Here is a 16,337-nt window from a genome sequence, read left to right on the forward strand (position 1 = left end):
GGAATGTAAATTGATACAGCCACTATGGAGAACAGTATGGAGGTTCCTTAAAAAACTAAAAATAGAATTACCATATTACCCAGCAATCCCAGTACTGGGCATATACCCAGAGAAAACCATAATTCAAAAAGACACATGCACCCCAGTGTTCAGTGCTGCACTATTTACAGTAGCCAGGTTATGGAAGCAACCTAATGCCCATCGACAGACGAATGGATAAAGAAGATGTGGTACCTATATGCAGTGGAATATTAGCCATAAAAAGGAACGAAATTGGGTCATTTGTAGAGACGTGGGTGAATCAAGAGACTGTCATACAGCGTGAAGTAAGTCAGAAAGAGAAAAACAAGTATTGTATATTAACGCATATCTGTGGAACCTAGAAAAATGATAGAGGTGAACCGGTTTGCAGGGCAAAAATAGAGACACAGATGTAGAGAACAAACGTATGGACACCAAGGGGGGAAAGCAGCTGGGAGTGGCGGGGGGTGGTGGTGTGATGAATTGGAAGATTGGGATTTACATGTATACACTGTTGTATATAAAATGGATGACTAATAAGAACCTGCTGTATAAAAAAATAAATAAAATTAAATTTAAAAAAAAAGAAAAGAAAAAAGAAAAAGAAAAAATTTTTTTTTTTTTGCGGTACGCGGGCCTCTCACTGCTGTGGCCTCTCCCATTGTGGAGCACAGGCTCCGGACGCGCAGGCCCAGCGGCCATGGCCCACGGGCCCAGCTGCTCCACGGCATGTGGGATCTTCCCGGACTGGGGCACGAACCCGTGTCCCCTGCATCAGCAGGCGGACTCTCAACCACTTTGCCACCAGGGAAGCCCCAACAGTTTTTTTTTTTTAAGTTTATTATTTATTTTTGTCTGTATTGGGTCTTCGTTGCTGCCCACGGGCTTTCTCCAGTTGCGGTGAGCAGGGGCTGCTCTTCCTTGAGGTGCATGGGGGCTGTTCTTCATTGTGGTGCGTGGGCTTCTCATTGCGGTGGCTTGTCTTTGTTGTGGAGCACAGACTCTAGACGCATGGGCTGCAGTAGTTGTGGCTTGCAGGCTCCGTAGTTGTGGCTCGTGGGTTCCAGAGCGCAGCCTCAGTAGTTGTGGCACACGGGCTTAGTTGCTCTGCGGCATGTGGGATTTTCCCGGACCAGGGCTCGAACCTGTGTCCTCTGCATTGGCAGGCGGATTCTTAACCACTGCGCCACAAGAGAATTCCCTTAACAGTATTTTTTAGCTAAAACCCAGCTATTTCTAACAACCATAAGTCTTTTAGTGACAGTAATATTTGCTCTTAATTTACAAATGCAAAAGAGAATTCTAGACCTGATATGAAATACAGTTTGGGGCTTGTAGGAATTTTTCTACCTGAGTAATATTAGGAGTTTCACAAACCTAAATACAGCTTTTTTAGTTTATTGGGTGTATTTATATTATTCTATGAGAGAGAATTAAAATTTTCAATTTTTAAAAACATTAAATGTATTGTTTTGACTTTTGCTGGGCCATAAACTGTTTGGAAAAATAACATTCATCAGAGATTGTGTCCACAAAGGTTTTAATTTCAGATATGTTGATAGCATCAGTTAAATGCTTTAAGAAACTGTGTTGGTAAATATAATACTAGCAATATGCCTGTCTAAAAAGGGTGGGTTGCTTGAGTGTGGTCATGTATGTAGACTGCACTGGACTTCAAATCACAGATCTGAGTTCTAATTCTCACTGCTTATTGGCTTTGGGACCATAGAGAAGTCTTTTTGAGCCTCTATTTCCTAAGGTATAAGAGGCCTGAGAAAAGCTGCCTATTAGAGTTATGAGGATCAATTGAGTATTTAGTGAAAGGTTATTATAAACTGTTTAAAACTGATAATAACTTCTGACATTTGTGTAGCCCATGACAGCCATTTTCATGTATTTTATAAGATCCTCACACCACTCTCAAATGTAGATATTATACTCCTCTTAGAGGTGGAAAAGATACTGTCATCTCAGCAAGATTAAATGCTTAAGTGATTTGTCTAAGGCCTCTCAGTCAAATGGTAGTTCTGGCACTTTAAAACTGTATACCTTTTTTAAAAAAACTTAAATGTGCTATAAAACCAGTATCACTTAAAATAAATAGAAGGTAAAAACAAAAATAAGTTAAATAAAAACTAAATGTTAATAAAATCTGTCTGTCGTTGCCTGCTTGAAGGTTCTGAGCCTGAGACCTGTCTCCTTTTGTCAAAGTGAGAGATTAGCAAGATTTAAGAATGGTGTTAAAGACATACTGCCACTTACTGAGAATAATATTTTAATTCTGAAAGTTAGAAAAATTGGGGGACAAACATGGAAAAGGTAATACTTTTGTCAGGGTTTTTAAATTTTATGGCACCGTACCACTTAAAATCACCTCCTATACTAGTATTACAGAAGTACTTTCCCGTACGTAGGAAACTACATGGTGCTGCTTCGTCACATGGCATATATTATTTTAGCCTGTATTTCGTGTTTTCCTTTGTTTATTTGTTGCAGTGTCTGAATATATATCTTTTTTTTTAAACAGAGAGAAAAATGATAGCTACTACTGTGTCCTTTTCAATGATGAACACCATTCATATGACCATGTCATATACAGTCTACAAAGAGCTCTTGACTGTGAGCTCGCAGAGGCACAGTTGCACACCACTGCCATAGACAAAGAGGTTCGTGAGTGTCATTTGAATTATTATGCTGTCTTCATCAGCTTCCTGGAAATTGGGTGTTGACTGGACCTTGCCAAGTGCCTTAGTATTGTGTTAGGTACAACCATCCTCTTCATTTATTCTTTATAGCCTAAGTAAATTGGTTGAAACTTGATTTTTCTGTGTGTGTTTAACAGTTTAAGATGACTAATTTTCCTCTTTTGTTCTAAATAATTAGAAAGTTACTGAATATACTGGCAAAGAGTAGTTAAGAATGTCAGCTCGGGCTTCCCTGGTGGCGCAGTGGTTGAGAGTCCACCTGCCGATGCAGGGGACGTGGGTTCGTGCCCCGGTCCGGGAAGATCCTACATACCGCGGAGCGGCTGGGCCCGTGAGCCATGGCCGCTGAGCCTGTGCCTCCGGAGCCTGTGCATCCAGAGCCTGTGGTCCGCAACGGGAGCGGCCACAACAGTGAGAGGTCCGCGTACCGCAAAAAAAAAAAGAATGTCAGCTCAACCTCAGTCTGTTTCTATAATTATTGAATGGATGAGTAAATGCATGAATTATGAGAAGTTGGTTAGTTAACATCATCTATTAAAACTATTTTTAGACTAATATTGATAGCATGGCTCAGCTTTTATTTAACACCCATCCAAAGCAAAATGTGTTCTTCAGGTATGCAGAAGGAACATTAACCTAATCCCTACCCTCAAGAGGAGTAAGATGGTAGAAGAAACATCATGGCACTAGTAATTAGCATTGTGATTCTAGGGCTTGAGGAATCAATATCCTGGCCATACCTCTAACCCACTAGTGGACCACAAGTGTGTTATGGAACACATGATGAAGAATTTTAAGTTTACTCATGAAAACTATCTAAGACATTTAATAGTTTAGTAAACCTAACTTACTATTATCTGATAGAAATAGAATATACTACAATAAGTAAATAATTGACATTCTTGCCAAGCAGGAAATCTAGAATCCTAAAGTATAGAAACTCTCCACTAGTGGTATTGAAAGTTCTGAAGCTACATAAAGCTGCTAAACATTTATGTTTATCTTCTAGGTATTGTCAATCTTAGGACTTTTAGGCAGTCAACAAATGATTGATAATTAAGAGCTTATTGGGTCTTGGGCTTTATATTACTTATTGATTGGGATTGTCAATCTACTACCTAATTCTCATGTTTGTCTATAATTAGGGCCGTCGGGCTGTTAAAGCAGGTGCTTTTGCTGCTTGCCAGGAAGCAAAGGAAGATATAAAGGTAATTTTCTGAATTAGAGTGAAAAAGAGAATTTTAAGAGGAATGCACATTACAAGAGCCCAAGTAAAACAATTAAATTGTTGAAGTGGTTTGACATCCTAAGTAAAGATAAGATTGGAGCATTTAGACCCAGAGATTTGGAACTGCAACAGTTATATGATTTCTTTTTTTGAAGAGTAGATTACTTAGTTAAAACAAAAATTTTAAAACTAGTTTGTTTTTAATATTCCTTTCATTTCTAGAGTCATTCAGAAAATGTCTCTCAACATCCACTTCATGTGGAAGTATTACACTCTGAGGTTATGGCTCATCAGAAATTTGCTTTGCGTCTGGGGTCCTGGATGAATAAAATTATGAGCTATTCAAGTAAGCATATAGCCTATTTTTCTTATTTTCCATAAACTATTGTCTTTTTAAATAACCACAAATTTTTAAATGTCATTGAGTATAAAATAAAATGGTTTTGTTTTTTTTTTATACATTTTGCTTATTTTCAGGATTGCATTTCAGATGCTGTGAATAATGTTCCATTGGCTCTTGATTCTTTGATATTGACAGAATAATTCTTGATATCAAATGTGGGATGATTACTGTTAGTTTTTTCATATGTTATTATAGGAAATGTACTTTTGGGAGAAAATACTTTAAGAATAAAAATTATATGACTTTTTTTGTTTGTAGGTGACTTCAGACAGATCTTTTGCCAAGCATGCCTTAGAGAAGAACCTGGCTCTGAGAATCCCTGTCTCATAAGCAGGTTAATGCTTTGGGATGCAAAGCTTTATAAAGGTAGGTAGATCTTTACTTGTGCTTCTTGCCATGAAGCAGAGGAATATTATGACCTTAAAGTGGAGTTTAATCTCTTTTGTTTATTAAATCCGTGAACTTGATAAGATATTATACTTTGAAGGTGAGGTTAACCAATCAATATGTATTCTGTGTTAAAACCCAGGGATATTGCCTTTTAATTATAGTGCCTTTTCATTTAGTCAGAACCAGTAAAAAGAGTATGTATGCATTCATGCAGTAGTGCCATTATAAAAGCTATGTTAATTTTCATTTTTAAAATTTAAGTGAAGAACCAAAAGTAAAAGGTGAGAGAAAGGTTAAAGGGGATGGAGAAGGGAAGGTACAGAGGAAGAGTAGTCTTTAGTGAAACAGAATGAAAAGGAATGGAGAAAGGTGGGAGAAGTAGGATGAAGTAAGGTACAGGAGTGAGAGGGGTATAGAAAAAGAGGGGAAAGGCATTACATGTATGTATTTTAAATTCTAGCTATTAAATATTAATGCAATAAATGCCACTAACATTTGAGTCCTTGAGGTCTATTAGCATGTGAAATATTTTTATAATATTCTGCCACTACTAATAGCTGGAATTTTTTTTTGCCTTGGTGATACTCCTCCCACCTCCCCAAAAAATGATGTATAGGTGCCCGTAAGATCCTTCACGAATTGATCTTCAGCAGTTTTTTTATGGAGATGGAATACAAAAAATTCTTTGCTATGGAATTTGTGAAGGTAATTGTTCTTTATAAATAGATATCAACAAATAGAAATAGAAAACCATTTTTGTAAGTGAAATAATGGAAACAAAGGGGATAATTATGAAGCAAGAATTTAATTTTATAGTTCATTTCTCTGTCAAAAAGTTCATTTATTTTCACGTTTGGTAGTATGGAAACAGTAGTCTGAGAGAGGAGATAGGTGGAAAATGACCTATTGCTTGCCTAGAAAAAGCAGTAGGAAGTTATCACATTCGTGAACACATTTATCTTTTCTAATCATTTGTCTGTTAGTAAAATTATAACAAGAGCAGTGACTAGCTGAAAGGCATAGCAGGGAAAAGGAACAGATCTACATGCTAAAAGGAGGCAGATATCTGATGGGCAAGAGTTATACTTAACTATTTGAGGCTAGAATATAAAGATAAATCTTATAGCTTTTTAATATTGTTTTATTGATCTATTGTATATCCCTTATATTGTTATATTTTTTATCTCTCTCTCTCTTTCAAGTTAGACTAGTTAGAACATGTACTTCTTTAACCTTCTGCTTTGCCTTATACAGAGGTATCCAGTAAATACTTGTTAGTTTACTCTGATTTTGAGTGGCAGGAAATTCTATAAAACTTAGCACAGAGGTAGACCCAGGATGGAATTGGAAGCAGAGAGTGAAATAATGATTGTCATAGGCAAATGATACTGTGGGATAAGATACCTGCACTTCCTGGATTTTATAAGTAGATTGTTAAAAGCAACTAAGACATTTGGTTTCTTTAAAGGTGATGACAACTCAGATTATCAACTCTATTCTTCTAAAACTCATTAGAGATAGAATATTGGACCATATCTGTGATCTGAAATGAAGTTTTTTCCTTATACAACAGCAGTTCTCCCTCCTTATATGATGTTTTTCTGTATACCATGGTTACCTCTTAAACTTTGTATGAATTCTAATGGTTGAAATTAAATATGTAGGTCAGGGATCTAACACTGTGCTTACATATAATAGATGCTTGATGCATGACTGGATGTATTATTATTTTTGTTCTCCCAAGATATCAGGATTGATTTTCAGCTGGTATGCACCAGTATGTATAAGAAGTTATGTACAGCCAGCATCCATTCTGTTTAAGGCTGGGTTGAATCTGATGGTTGGTTTTCTGGATCATATCAGCTTTTAAATACTTTCAATATAGTCCCTGCCCTGTTCCATTGGGGTAAAATCTGCTGAAGATTGCCCCAGATTCTGTTTGAGAAAGTATATACTGCACCTTTGCAGTCCTCTGTGATTTTTACCTGTGTGTGTGTGTGTGTGTGTGTGTGTGTGTGTGTGTGTGTGTGTGTGTGTGGTGTTTTTTAAAAATAGTTCTCAGTATCCAACTATGCTGGTTTGGGTAGCTGAATTCATATTCAGTCTTTTGTTCTTCTCTTTCTAGTAAATTTTTGTTGACCATAGTATCTCCCCTTAATAAATAGGAGTTATAATACTTGCCATCTTATACATAGGAACAAATATAGCAGCTGTTAAAATTGGGATTTTAAAAGTTTTCAGTACTTATTTATAATTGCTTCTCCACTTATTGTTTTATCTTCCAGTATTATAAGCAGCTACAGAAAGACTATATCAGTGATGATCATGACAGAAGTATCTCTATAACTGCACTCTCAGTTCAGATGTTTACTGTTCCTACTTTGGTATGTATTGATTAGTCTTGGCAATCTTTCTAAGTAATATTTATTTTATTATTTAAGAATTCTGGTTAGTGTTGAATTGAATTAAAACAATTTCTGAGTCACTATGCTGGTCTGATTACACGTGGAAAATTGAATAATGCTTCAGTGGTATCTGCACGTGAAAATGCTTTAATGATACCCAAGGGCTAGGTAATTTGTGGAGTGGGAGTGATGGCACTACCTTGGTCCAAAAGTGCTCATTCCTGCAGGTGAAACCTAGGGATGGTTTCTCAGTGTCTAGAGTAACTTAGGAACAGTACCTTTTTAATACCAAAATATTTTTGTGTGTGCTATTCTCTTGTTCTTTAGGTTTTTTTTTTTATCATTGTTGTTAGGGGTGGGGGAATAGAGTAAGATGAAACAAAACAGGAGGAGAGTATAACTGTTGAGCATTTGCATGAGATGGAGCTGCATAGGCCTGGGAGGAGGAGGGTGGAGGATTCTGCTTCCTTTTTATCCTACTACTTTTCCTGTTTCTTCTGGAAAGTTCCTACTTTCTCTTTTCAAAGGCCAGAGAAAAGAATGGGGAAGAGAAATTGGATTGCGATTAAGGGGGAGATGTCAGAATAGAAAATATATATGACAGAAGCCTGAAGTATATCTGTTTGTTCTACTTTGCTCACCGTGTGATTAACAGTGGTAAACATTCATGTAAATGAATGTTACACAGGTACTGTGTAACCTGTGTAATGGGCTTGGGGTGTTCAGACAGGTGTTTTCTAGTTGCTGAGGAGTAGGGAATTTTTACTTTGAGAAAATAATTTCTCAGAAATTGCTATCCTGTGAGACTAAGGAGTGTGTTTGATGCTCAACAAACATTTATTCAGAATGATTTACCAACCGAATGAATAAGTAAAGTCCATACTATAATGAGTTAATACTAAAGACAATATTCTTCACATGTTCTGCAGGCTCGACATCTTATTGAAGAGCAAAATGTTATCTCTGTCATCACTGAAACTCTGCTGGAAGTTTTGCCTGAGTACTTGGATAGGAACAATAAATTCAACTTCCAGGGTTACAGCCAGGACAAATTGGGAAGAGTATATGCAGTAATATGTGATCTAAAGTAAGTTGTTCGAGTAAAAAGGTGAGGGTACCTGTTAAACACAGTTGTGTTTATTCTGTCCTATATATAAACATCTGATCCTTTTGGTTATCTTGGAATCTTTATAATGATGGCAAGGACAAAGAACTGTTACTGTGATATCAATAAATGTTTTAAGGGAAGGCTTCTTATAGAGTTAAAATCAGGTCAGTAAAGAAGGTACTGAGGAAGGGCCTCTCACAGGAACTTAGGGTCTCTTGGGGTCACCAAATGAATCTTCATCATGGTTACCATGCCTTCCACTCACTTCCACTCATGTATTTTGTTTCTGCCCCTCTTGCATAGTCTCTTTGTGCTTAGTTTCAGATGATCTTGTTGATGTGAACTTTTTTAACTCCCTTTTTCATACATATGACCAAGTATTCATCAGGGGTTTCTTAAGTTTTTCTCCCTGAAGAGAATGAAGTTTTCTTTTAAACTAAAGTTGGAATCATGATAGATCACATTTGGGATCATTGAACCTAAAAGGAAATAAATTTCTAATTTTTTTAGAAATAGATGGTGACTACTATAAGGATTATGCTGTATAAAGTATTCAGTAAATCATAAACTTAAACAATTATTTTAAGAATATATTAAGACAGGGCTTCCCTGGTGGCGCAGTGGTTGAGAGTCCGCCTGCCGATGCAGGGGACACAGGTTCGTGCCCCGGTCCGGGAAGATCCCACATGCCGCCGCGGAGCGGCTGGGCCCGTGAGCCATGGCCGCTGAGCCTGCGTGTCCGGAGCCTGTGCTCCGCAACGGGAGAGGCCACAACAGTGAGAGGCCCTGTTCAAAAAAAAAAAAAAAAAAAAAAAAAGAATATATTAAGACAAAATATGTTTCATTTAGTTCACTATTAAAAATAGAGCTCTAAGATATATATGATTACTTACTCTAGTCCCTACATGAATAGAATCATTCTAATTTCGTCCACTTCTTCTAGTGACCATGTAAAGTATAGAGAGCTGGAAACAAGTTTCTAAACCAACCTAGAAATAGTTTAGTTAGAAAAATACATTTGACAGATTTCTGGAACTATGCATTGGATCCTTGATATTACTCAGAAAAATGTTTCCAGACCCTTTCAAATTCTGCAATTTCTAAACATGATTATGACATGTAATTCTTTCTTTGAAGTTCAGTAAATCGTTATGTTATCATATCTTCAGTACAAGTTGAGATGGTGATGAGTTCAGTAGTGAATTACCATTTAGCCAGTGTGATTCACAAATTATGCATAATTTACAATATGCAAAACAAACAAAAAATATACAAAAACTCCAAATGGCAGTACTTAAAGTTTAGTGTTAAATCAGTGTATTTATCATTCCTTTGGTCTACTGTATAGGAAAAATCTTTCTGTGGTTCTCATTACTCTGAAGTATTCTTATAACAGAGTTATTTTTCTATCCAGAGAAGTGCATAATCACATCATTGTTTTGTCATATTTTATTTTGTGGATCTCTGACTATAATTATTATCTGTGGTAAATAGTTTAGAGTTAATGCATCCCTAGATACTTACCCCTATGGTAAAACTTTAGGGTCCCTGGTTGGGAATGTAATTTTAAAGTTTTCCCACTCTTCTGATGCTCACAACTTCTCTCCTACATCCTTACATAAGTAAAGATATCTCTAATGACAAGGAGAAGGGAAAATTAATGTCTTTTGAGGACCTGATTAGCAGATATTGTGTTAGACTTCTCGTGTAATTCACTCTCACAAGGGTCCTGTGTTATTTAGTAGTAACTGCTATGTGCTAAGAAGCTTTACTTATTTTACTTCATTTTATTCTTGCAACATTCTCATAAGGTAGGTGATATCTTTATTTGTAGATTATAATTATTTGCCTAAGGTCACAAAACTAGTAAGTGGCAGAATTTGGATTTGAGCCTAATGCTGTTTATCTGTAATACTCCTGTTCCTTTCACTACATTATGTAGCTTCACAGACTACATAAACAACAACAAAGCCTTCTCTGAAACCTGGCCTAAAACACCAATCAGATATACCCTTCATTTAACAAATAATTACTGAGCCCTATTTCTCAGTCTCTCATTGTAGAAATTTTGTAGTCATTCTTATTATTTCCCCATATACTTACTCATTCACCACTTCTTCCTGAAGCCCTGTGCTTTTAAATCAGTTAGAAATAACCTCAAATACTTAATGCCTTTTAACTGTTTCTAGAATAAAGTACAGATTCTTCCAGAATTTGTAGCTCTTCATAGTCTCACTTTATATATTACTTATCTGACTGTACCTCAGCATGAAATAAGTTTATTGGTCCTAGCAGAAGCTCTGTTCAGCCTGTCTCAGGAAATTTTCATTCTCTCAAAGCAGTGCATTCTAACCATTGAGTAGCCCCTTCCAACTTTTAGAAAGTTTATTTTATATTGAACTCTGTCTTTTTGTAGCTTTCATTATGTGGCTCTAGCTCACCCTTTGTCCATTCAGAACAACTCAATGCTCATTTAACTTGACATATTTGAAGACAGCAGGCATATCTGACAACTCTTTTTTATGTTAAGTTGCATCATTTTCTTTAAATATACCCATTTCATATTTAAAATTCCTTCTACATTATTGTCCTTCGCTACTGAACCTGTTTTAGTTGACTGTATACCACTTAAGGTATATGCCAAGAAATGAACACAGTACTCTGAGGTCTGTGTAGTAGAAGGAAGGGATTATTACCTCTCTCATTCTAAATAAATACACCTGTATTAATTTAGTTTCTTTGTCACTCACTCTATGGAAGGTATCTGTTGGGGTACTATGGAAATGAAACTTAGAAAAGAGATGCAGTTGAACCTTGGTTCTGTTAAGTGAATATTGTCCTTTTATTACTCTAACTTGTTCCTTCCTTTTTCTGAAAAGTATAGCATATTCTCAATGCAGGTCACCCTCTTCCTCTCCTGCTCTGTCCCACCTTCTCCTTCCACTGTTTTTACCACCTATTTTTATCTGCAGACTGCTTTTATTTTCCTTTCCTTCCTTACTCTTTCCTTTCTTCCTATCTCTTACATCTTCTTTACTTCCTAGGTCTCCTACAGGGGTCAGGCATGAACTATGTGAAACTAGAAATGTAAATTTTCTTCTCTAGATCAGTGCTTCTCAAATATTAATATGAATGCAAATCTTTATGGGAGCTTGTTAAAATGCAGATTATTACTCAGTAGGTTCTGCATTTCTAAAGATTCAGTTGATGCTGATGTTTCTGGTTTGTGAACCAGCCTTTTGAGTAGCAGTGCTCTAGAAAACAGCCAAACTTCGATGCCGTTTGTTCATTGTGGTAGAGTTTAAACTTTAGTCTTTGTTACTTTAAAAGAAAGATTTAGAATGTAATTAGTATATTTCAAAGTTATTTCTTTGATAAAGTCCTGATGATGGTTTTTTTTTTTTTTTTTTTTTTGCGGTACGTGGGCCTCTTTGTAGCCTCTCCTGTTGCGGAGCACAGGCTCCGGACGCACAGGCTCAGCGGCCATGGCTCACTGGCCCAGCCGCTCCACGGCATGTGGGATCCTCCCGGACCGGGGCACGAACCTGTGTCCCCTGCATTGGCAGGCGGACTCTCAACCACTGCACCACCAGGGAAGCCCCTGATGATTGTATTTTTAACTTTCAACATATTAATGGATATTTAAAGAAAGGGAAAATTAAACCACAATCCTTACTATCTTTACGAATAAAACTAATTTTTCCTCCATCTTTTTACCATGTCTTTTATGTTCAGCATTACTTCCTTTGTGCCCTTTTTTTGGGAGCTTAACATTGGATTACAGTGTCCGGTATACATATCTGTTTTCCCATCTGCACTTTGAACCTCAAGCGTAGGTTGTCTGGTTCATGTTTATGTTCCTGATACCTGGTGTGTAATAGGAATTGATTTGGGTTGACTGAGTGCAAAATAATTTTTAATAATTGTTAATGATTCCTTCCTGAGAAGTTATTTTGTGATAAATCATGTTCCCACTGGATATGAAAACAGTCATTGTCTTTACAGCCAAAAGAAGTATTGGTCTTGTAAATTATAGGCTAAAATGGGTCTGTTTATCTCATGAAACAAATACATTCTGATATGTAAGCCACGATGACATAGGTGCTTATATCCTTCTTCTGGGTTCTGGGCGAAGAAAGCCTGGAGGTAGGAAGTCTGTTCCAAATTTCCTGACCCACCAGCAGTAGTATATCTATGGTACTGAAATCAGGTAGCAGGAATGAATGGCTCTGGGAACCAGTGCAGAATAGTCACACAAAGTTGTACAAATCTTTAGTCATTACATACTGAGCAGCAGTAACAAAGGTATTGAATCCTCAGGCCAAACTACTATAATTCTCATGACTGTATGCTTTAGGGGAAAAAGTGTGTCATTTTAATGCACAAAAATATTTTACAACTTACAAAATATTCTGAAATAGTTTGCACAAACAGCATACATCATGCACATGTAGTTTTGACATGCATTTTGAGGCTGAAGGGATTTCAACTGGTCCTTTGGGTGAAGGGTATGAACAGTTCTAGGAAATTTGTACTGTGGTTGTCCAGCTGTGACAGGCTAGATTCACTTAATCAGACTAACTTTTTTTTTTTTTTTTTTTCTTGCGTTATGCGGGCCTCTCACTGTTGTGGCCTCTCCCATTTGCGGAGCACAGGCTCCGGACGCGCAGGCTCAGTGGCCATGGCTCACGGGCCCAGCCGCTCCGCGGCATGTGGGATCTTCCCGAAACGGGGCACGAACCCGCGTCTCCTGCATCGGCAGGCGGACTCTCAAGCACTGCGCCACCAGGGAAGCCCCAGACTAACTTTTGAGTGGAGAAGTCAGGCTTAGCTTTGACATCTGCCTCTCATAGGTAGAGCATTCACATTTTGCTGGTGTAATTCTAGCACTGCCTAGAGTTGTAAGAAATTAGAATTCATAATTTTGATGAATCAACATTATCTATAGCCCTGAGAACCTTAAAATTATTCCAAAATAGGAAAGTGAAATGTTTCTTTGTCTCTTGAAATGATAGGTATATCCTGATCAGCAAGCCTGCAGTGTGGACGGAAAGATTAAGAATGCAGTTCCTTGAAGGCTTTAGATCTTTTTTGAAGATTCTTACCTGTATGCAGGTATGATAGTTCTTCTGTACATCAGTAAGATAAATTTATTTTAAAAAATTTAACCCCAATCTTTAATGTTTTGTTTTGTTTTGAGCAAATTATGTTTTTTATTTGAGGAAGGATAAATCTAGCAAAATAGAAGTAAAATTTAAACATTGCCTCACTGATTCTGCTTTAATAGATCTTTCTGAATAGCTTAGTTAACTGCAGTTGTTACTATTAATGTTTACTGATGCTTACTATGTGATAACTGTAGTAAGCACTTTCATGCATTCTTTCTTTTGAGCCTCATAGCAATTTTATGAGGTAGTTACTATTATTATCCCCCTTTTACATATAAGGGAATCATAGCTTAGAAATAATTTGACCAGGGTCATACAGCTAGAAAAGTGACAGAGTTATGATTTGAACCCGTGCGTTCTGACTTAGTGTAACAGCTATGTTAAAAAACTACACATACATGAATATAAATCCTGATGATTTTATATTTTGCCAGTGAAAGAGCAAAGAAAGAGGGCCCATATGTATATGTTAACCACTCTTTTCTTGTAGGGAATGGAAGAAATCAGAAGACAGGTTGGGCAACACATAGAAGTGGATCCTGACTGGGAGGCTGCCATTGCTATACAGATGCAATTGAAGAATATTTTACTAATGTTCCAAGAGTGGTGCGCTTGTGATGTAAGTAAAATTTGTTAGAAGGATCCGTGCCTTTTTAAGTGTTCTGATTGTTATTAATAGTATAGTTTTATGTTGCAACTTCCTTGATGTAAAGTTTTATTACTTACATAGTTTCTTATATGTTTGAATTATCTTATTAAATTTGTAGTTTTTTACACTTAATTAGAAAATGTGCTCCATGGCATTCCATTTACCTTTGGGAATAGTGGAGTTTAAAAAATACAGCACACACTAATCAATTAATAAATTAATTATTGATAAATTTATTTGCTTGGACATGAATATTAATAATAAAATTAGGACTAGACTTTTAAATATTCCAGCAGTGGGGGGGTGTAAATATTTATTCAATCAAGAGCCTTTTTATGTGAGTTAAACCATTAAGAAAATTAATTTTAGTTATTTATTTTTTAATTAATTATTTTTGGCTGCGTTGGGTCTTCGTTGCTGTGTACGGGCTTTCTCTAGTTGCGGCGAGCGGGGGCTACTCTTCGTTGCAGTGTGCGGGCTTCTCATTGCAGTGGCTTCTCTTGTTGCAGAGCACAGGCTTTAGGTGCGTGGGCTTCAGTAGTTGTGGCATGCAGGCTCAGTAGTTGTGGCTCTCAGGGTCTAGAGCTCAGGCTCAGTAGTTGTGGCGCTTGGGCTTAGTTGCTCCACAGCTTGTGGGATCTTCCTGGAGCAGGGCTCGAACCCACATCCGCTTCATTGGCAGGCAGATTCTTTTTTTAAATAAATTTATTTATTTATTTTTGGCTGTGTTGGGTCTTCGTTTCTGTGCGAGGGCTTTCTCTAGTTGCAGCGAGCGGGGGCCACTCTTCATCGTGGTGCGCGGGCCTCTCACTCTCATGGCCTTTCTTGTTGCAGAGGACAGGCTCCAGATGCGCAGGCTCAGTAGTTGTGGCTCACGGGCCCAGTTGCTCCGCGGCATGTGGGATCTTCCCAGACCAAGGCTCGAACCCATGTCCCCTGCATTGGCAGGCAGACTCTCAACCACTGCACCACCAGGGAAGCTCCTAGCAGGCAGATTTTTAACGACTGTTCCACCAGGGAAGTCCAAGAAAATTAATTTTAAAATATAGAACTAATGTTTTTCCTTAAGCAATAATTTTATTTTATTTATTTATTTTAAAAAATATTTATTTTATTTTTGGCTGCGTTGGGTCTTAGTTGCGGCACATGGTATCTTCGTTGTGGTATGTGGGATCCTCTGCTGTGGCATGTGTCCTCCTCGTTGCAGTGTGTGGTCTTCTCTAGTTGTGGCCTGCATGCTCAGTAGTTGCGGCATGCGGGCTTAGTTGCCCCATGGCATGTGGGATCTTAGTTCACCAACCAGGGATTGAACCCATGTCCCCTGCATTGGAAGGCTGATTCTTAACCACTGGACCACCAGCGAAGTCCCTCCTTAAGCAATAATTTTAGACCATAATGCTCTTTAAACACAGAATCCTACTCCAGACTCCCTTTTGAGAAGATGACCTCATTTATTTCTGTTCTGAGAAAATTAACATTATCTAAGTCAAATTCTTTCATCTTCTCCAGTTTCTCTGTACATCTCACTGTAGTCAATTCACTAAGTTTCTGTATATATCTTCACTATTGGTCTCTTTCATTTTCCTCTTTCTAAAAGTGATGTCTCTACCTAGGCTCTTGGTCCCAACCTATATTTCTTCTTCCTGGAGTTTGCTTCCTCAGTTGTCTCCTCTGGTATTTCCCACTCTTTCATTCATCTGCCTGTAAACACACAGGACTCTCCTATTCTTAAGAACAATGAGAATAAAAGCCCCCTTACTTGTCATTGCTCCCTCATGAACTGTATATTATCTCTCTTTTTTCCTCATCTGCTCCACCACCAGCCATTGGTCATGGGTTTAGAGTGGCGGTCACGCTCGGAGACACCATAGACTTTAATCTAGCACAGCAGCTGTATAGAACAATAAGGACAGGAAATATTGTCCAGCAACTACCACAGCACATATTTTTTTGGCTCCCCTCATCTTTATGAAGGGCATGCTTAATTGTTGGAGACGAGGTCAAAGTGTGTGGTGTTCATGTTGACATCTGCAAAACCTCCTGAAGTCATCTACATTTACTGTCGCCACTCTTTAGCTTCTAAAACTTCTTCAGAGCCAGGCTTCTGCCCTTACCAATTGATAGGAACTGCTTTTTGAAAAACTTTCAAAGGATCTATTCAGTAACCAAATTCAGAGGTCTTTTCTAAGTCCCCCATCTTCCTTAAATGTCTGTAACATTGTATTCTTTTGAGAACCTTAATCGTTTTGAAACTCTTTCC

At 37.6% G+C, this 16,337-nt stretch overlaps 1 protein-coding gene across 1 annotated transcript in view; it reads left to right on the forward strand.

The window, feature by feature from the left end:
* UBR1 (ubiquitin protein ligase E3 component n-recognin 1) overlaps positions 1–16,337 on the forward strand; it is a 138,729-nt gene that overhangs the window by 32,891 nt on the left and 89,501 nt on the right. The window contains exons 5-13 of the mRNA XM_007460121.1: positions 2,549–2,687; positions 3,872–3,934; positions 4,177–4,300; positions 4,616–4,723; positions 5,364–5,452; positions 7,033–7,131; positions 8,082–8,239; positions 13,276–13,375; positions 13,919–14,047. Of these exons, the coding sequence (XP_007460183.1) occupies positions 2,549–2,687; positions 3,872–3,934; positions 4,177–4,300; positions 4,616–4,723; positions 5,364–5,452; positions 7,033–7,131; positions 8,082–8,239; positions 13,276–13,375; positions 13,919–14,047 (1,009 nt within the window). The remainder of the gene's footprint in view (positions 1–2,548; positions 2,688–3,871; positions 3,935–4,176; positions 4,301–4,615; positions 4,724–5,363; positions 5,453–7,032; positions 7,132–8,081; positions 8,240–13,275; positions 13,376–13,918; positions 14,048–16,337) is intronic.

The sequence above is a fragment of the Lipotes vexillifer genome, unplaced genomic scaffold (genome assembly GCF_000442215.2).
Source record: "Lipotes vexillifer unplaced genomic scaffold, Lipotes_vexillifer_v1.1 scaffold408, whole genome shotgun sequence".
NCBI classification, from domain to species: domain Eukaryota; kingdom Metazoa; phylum Chordata; class Mammalia; order Artiodactyla; family Lipotidae; genus Lipotes; species Lipotes vexillifer.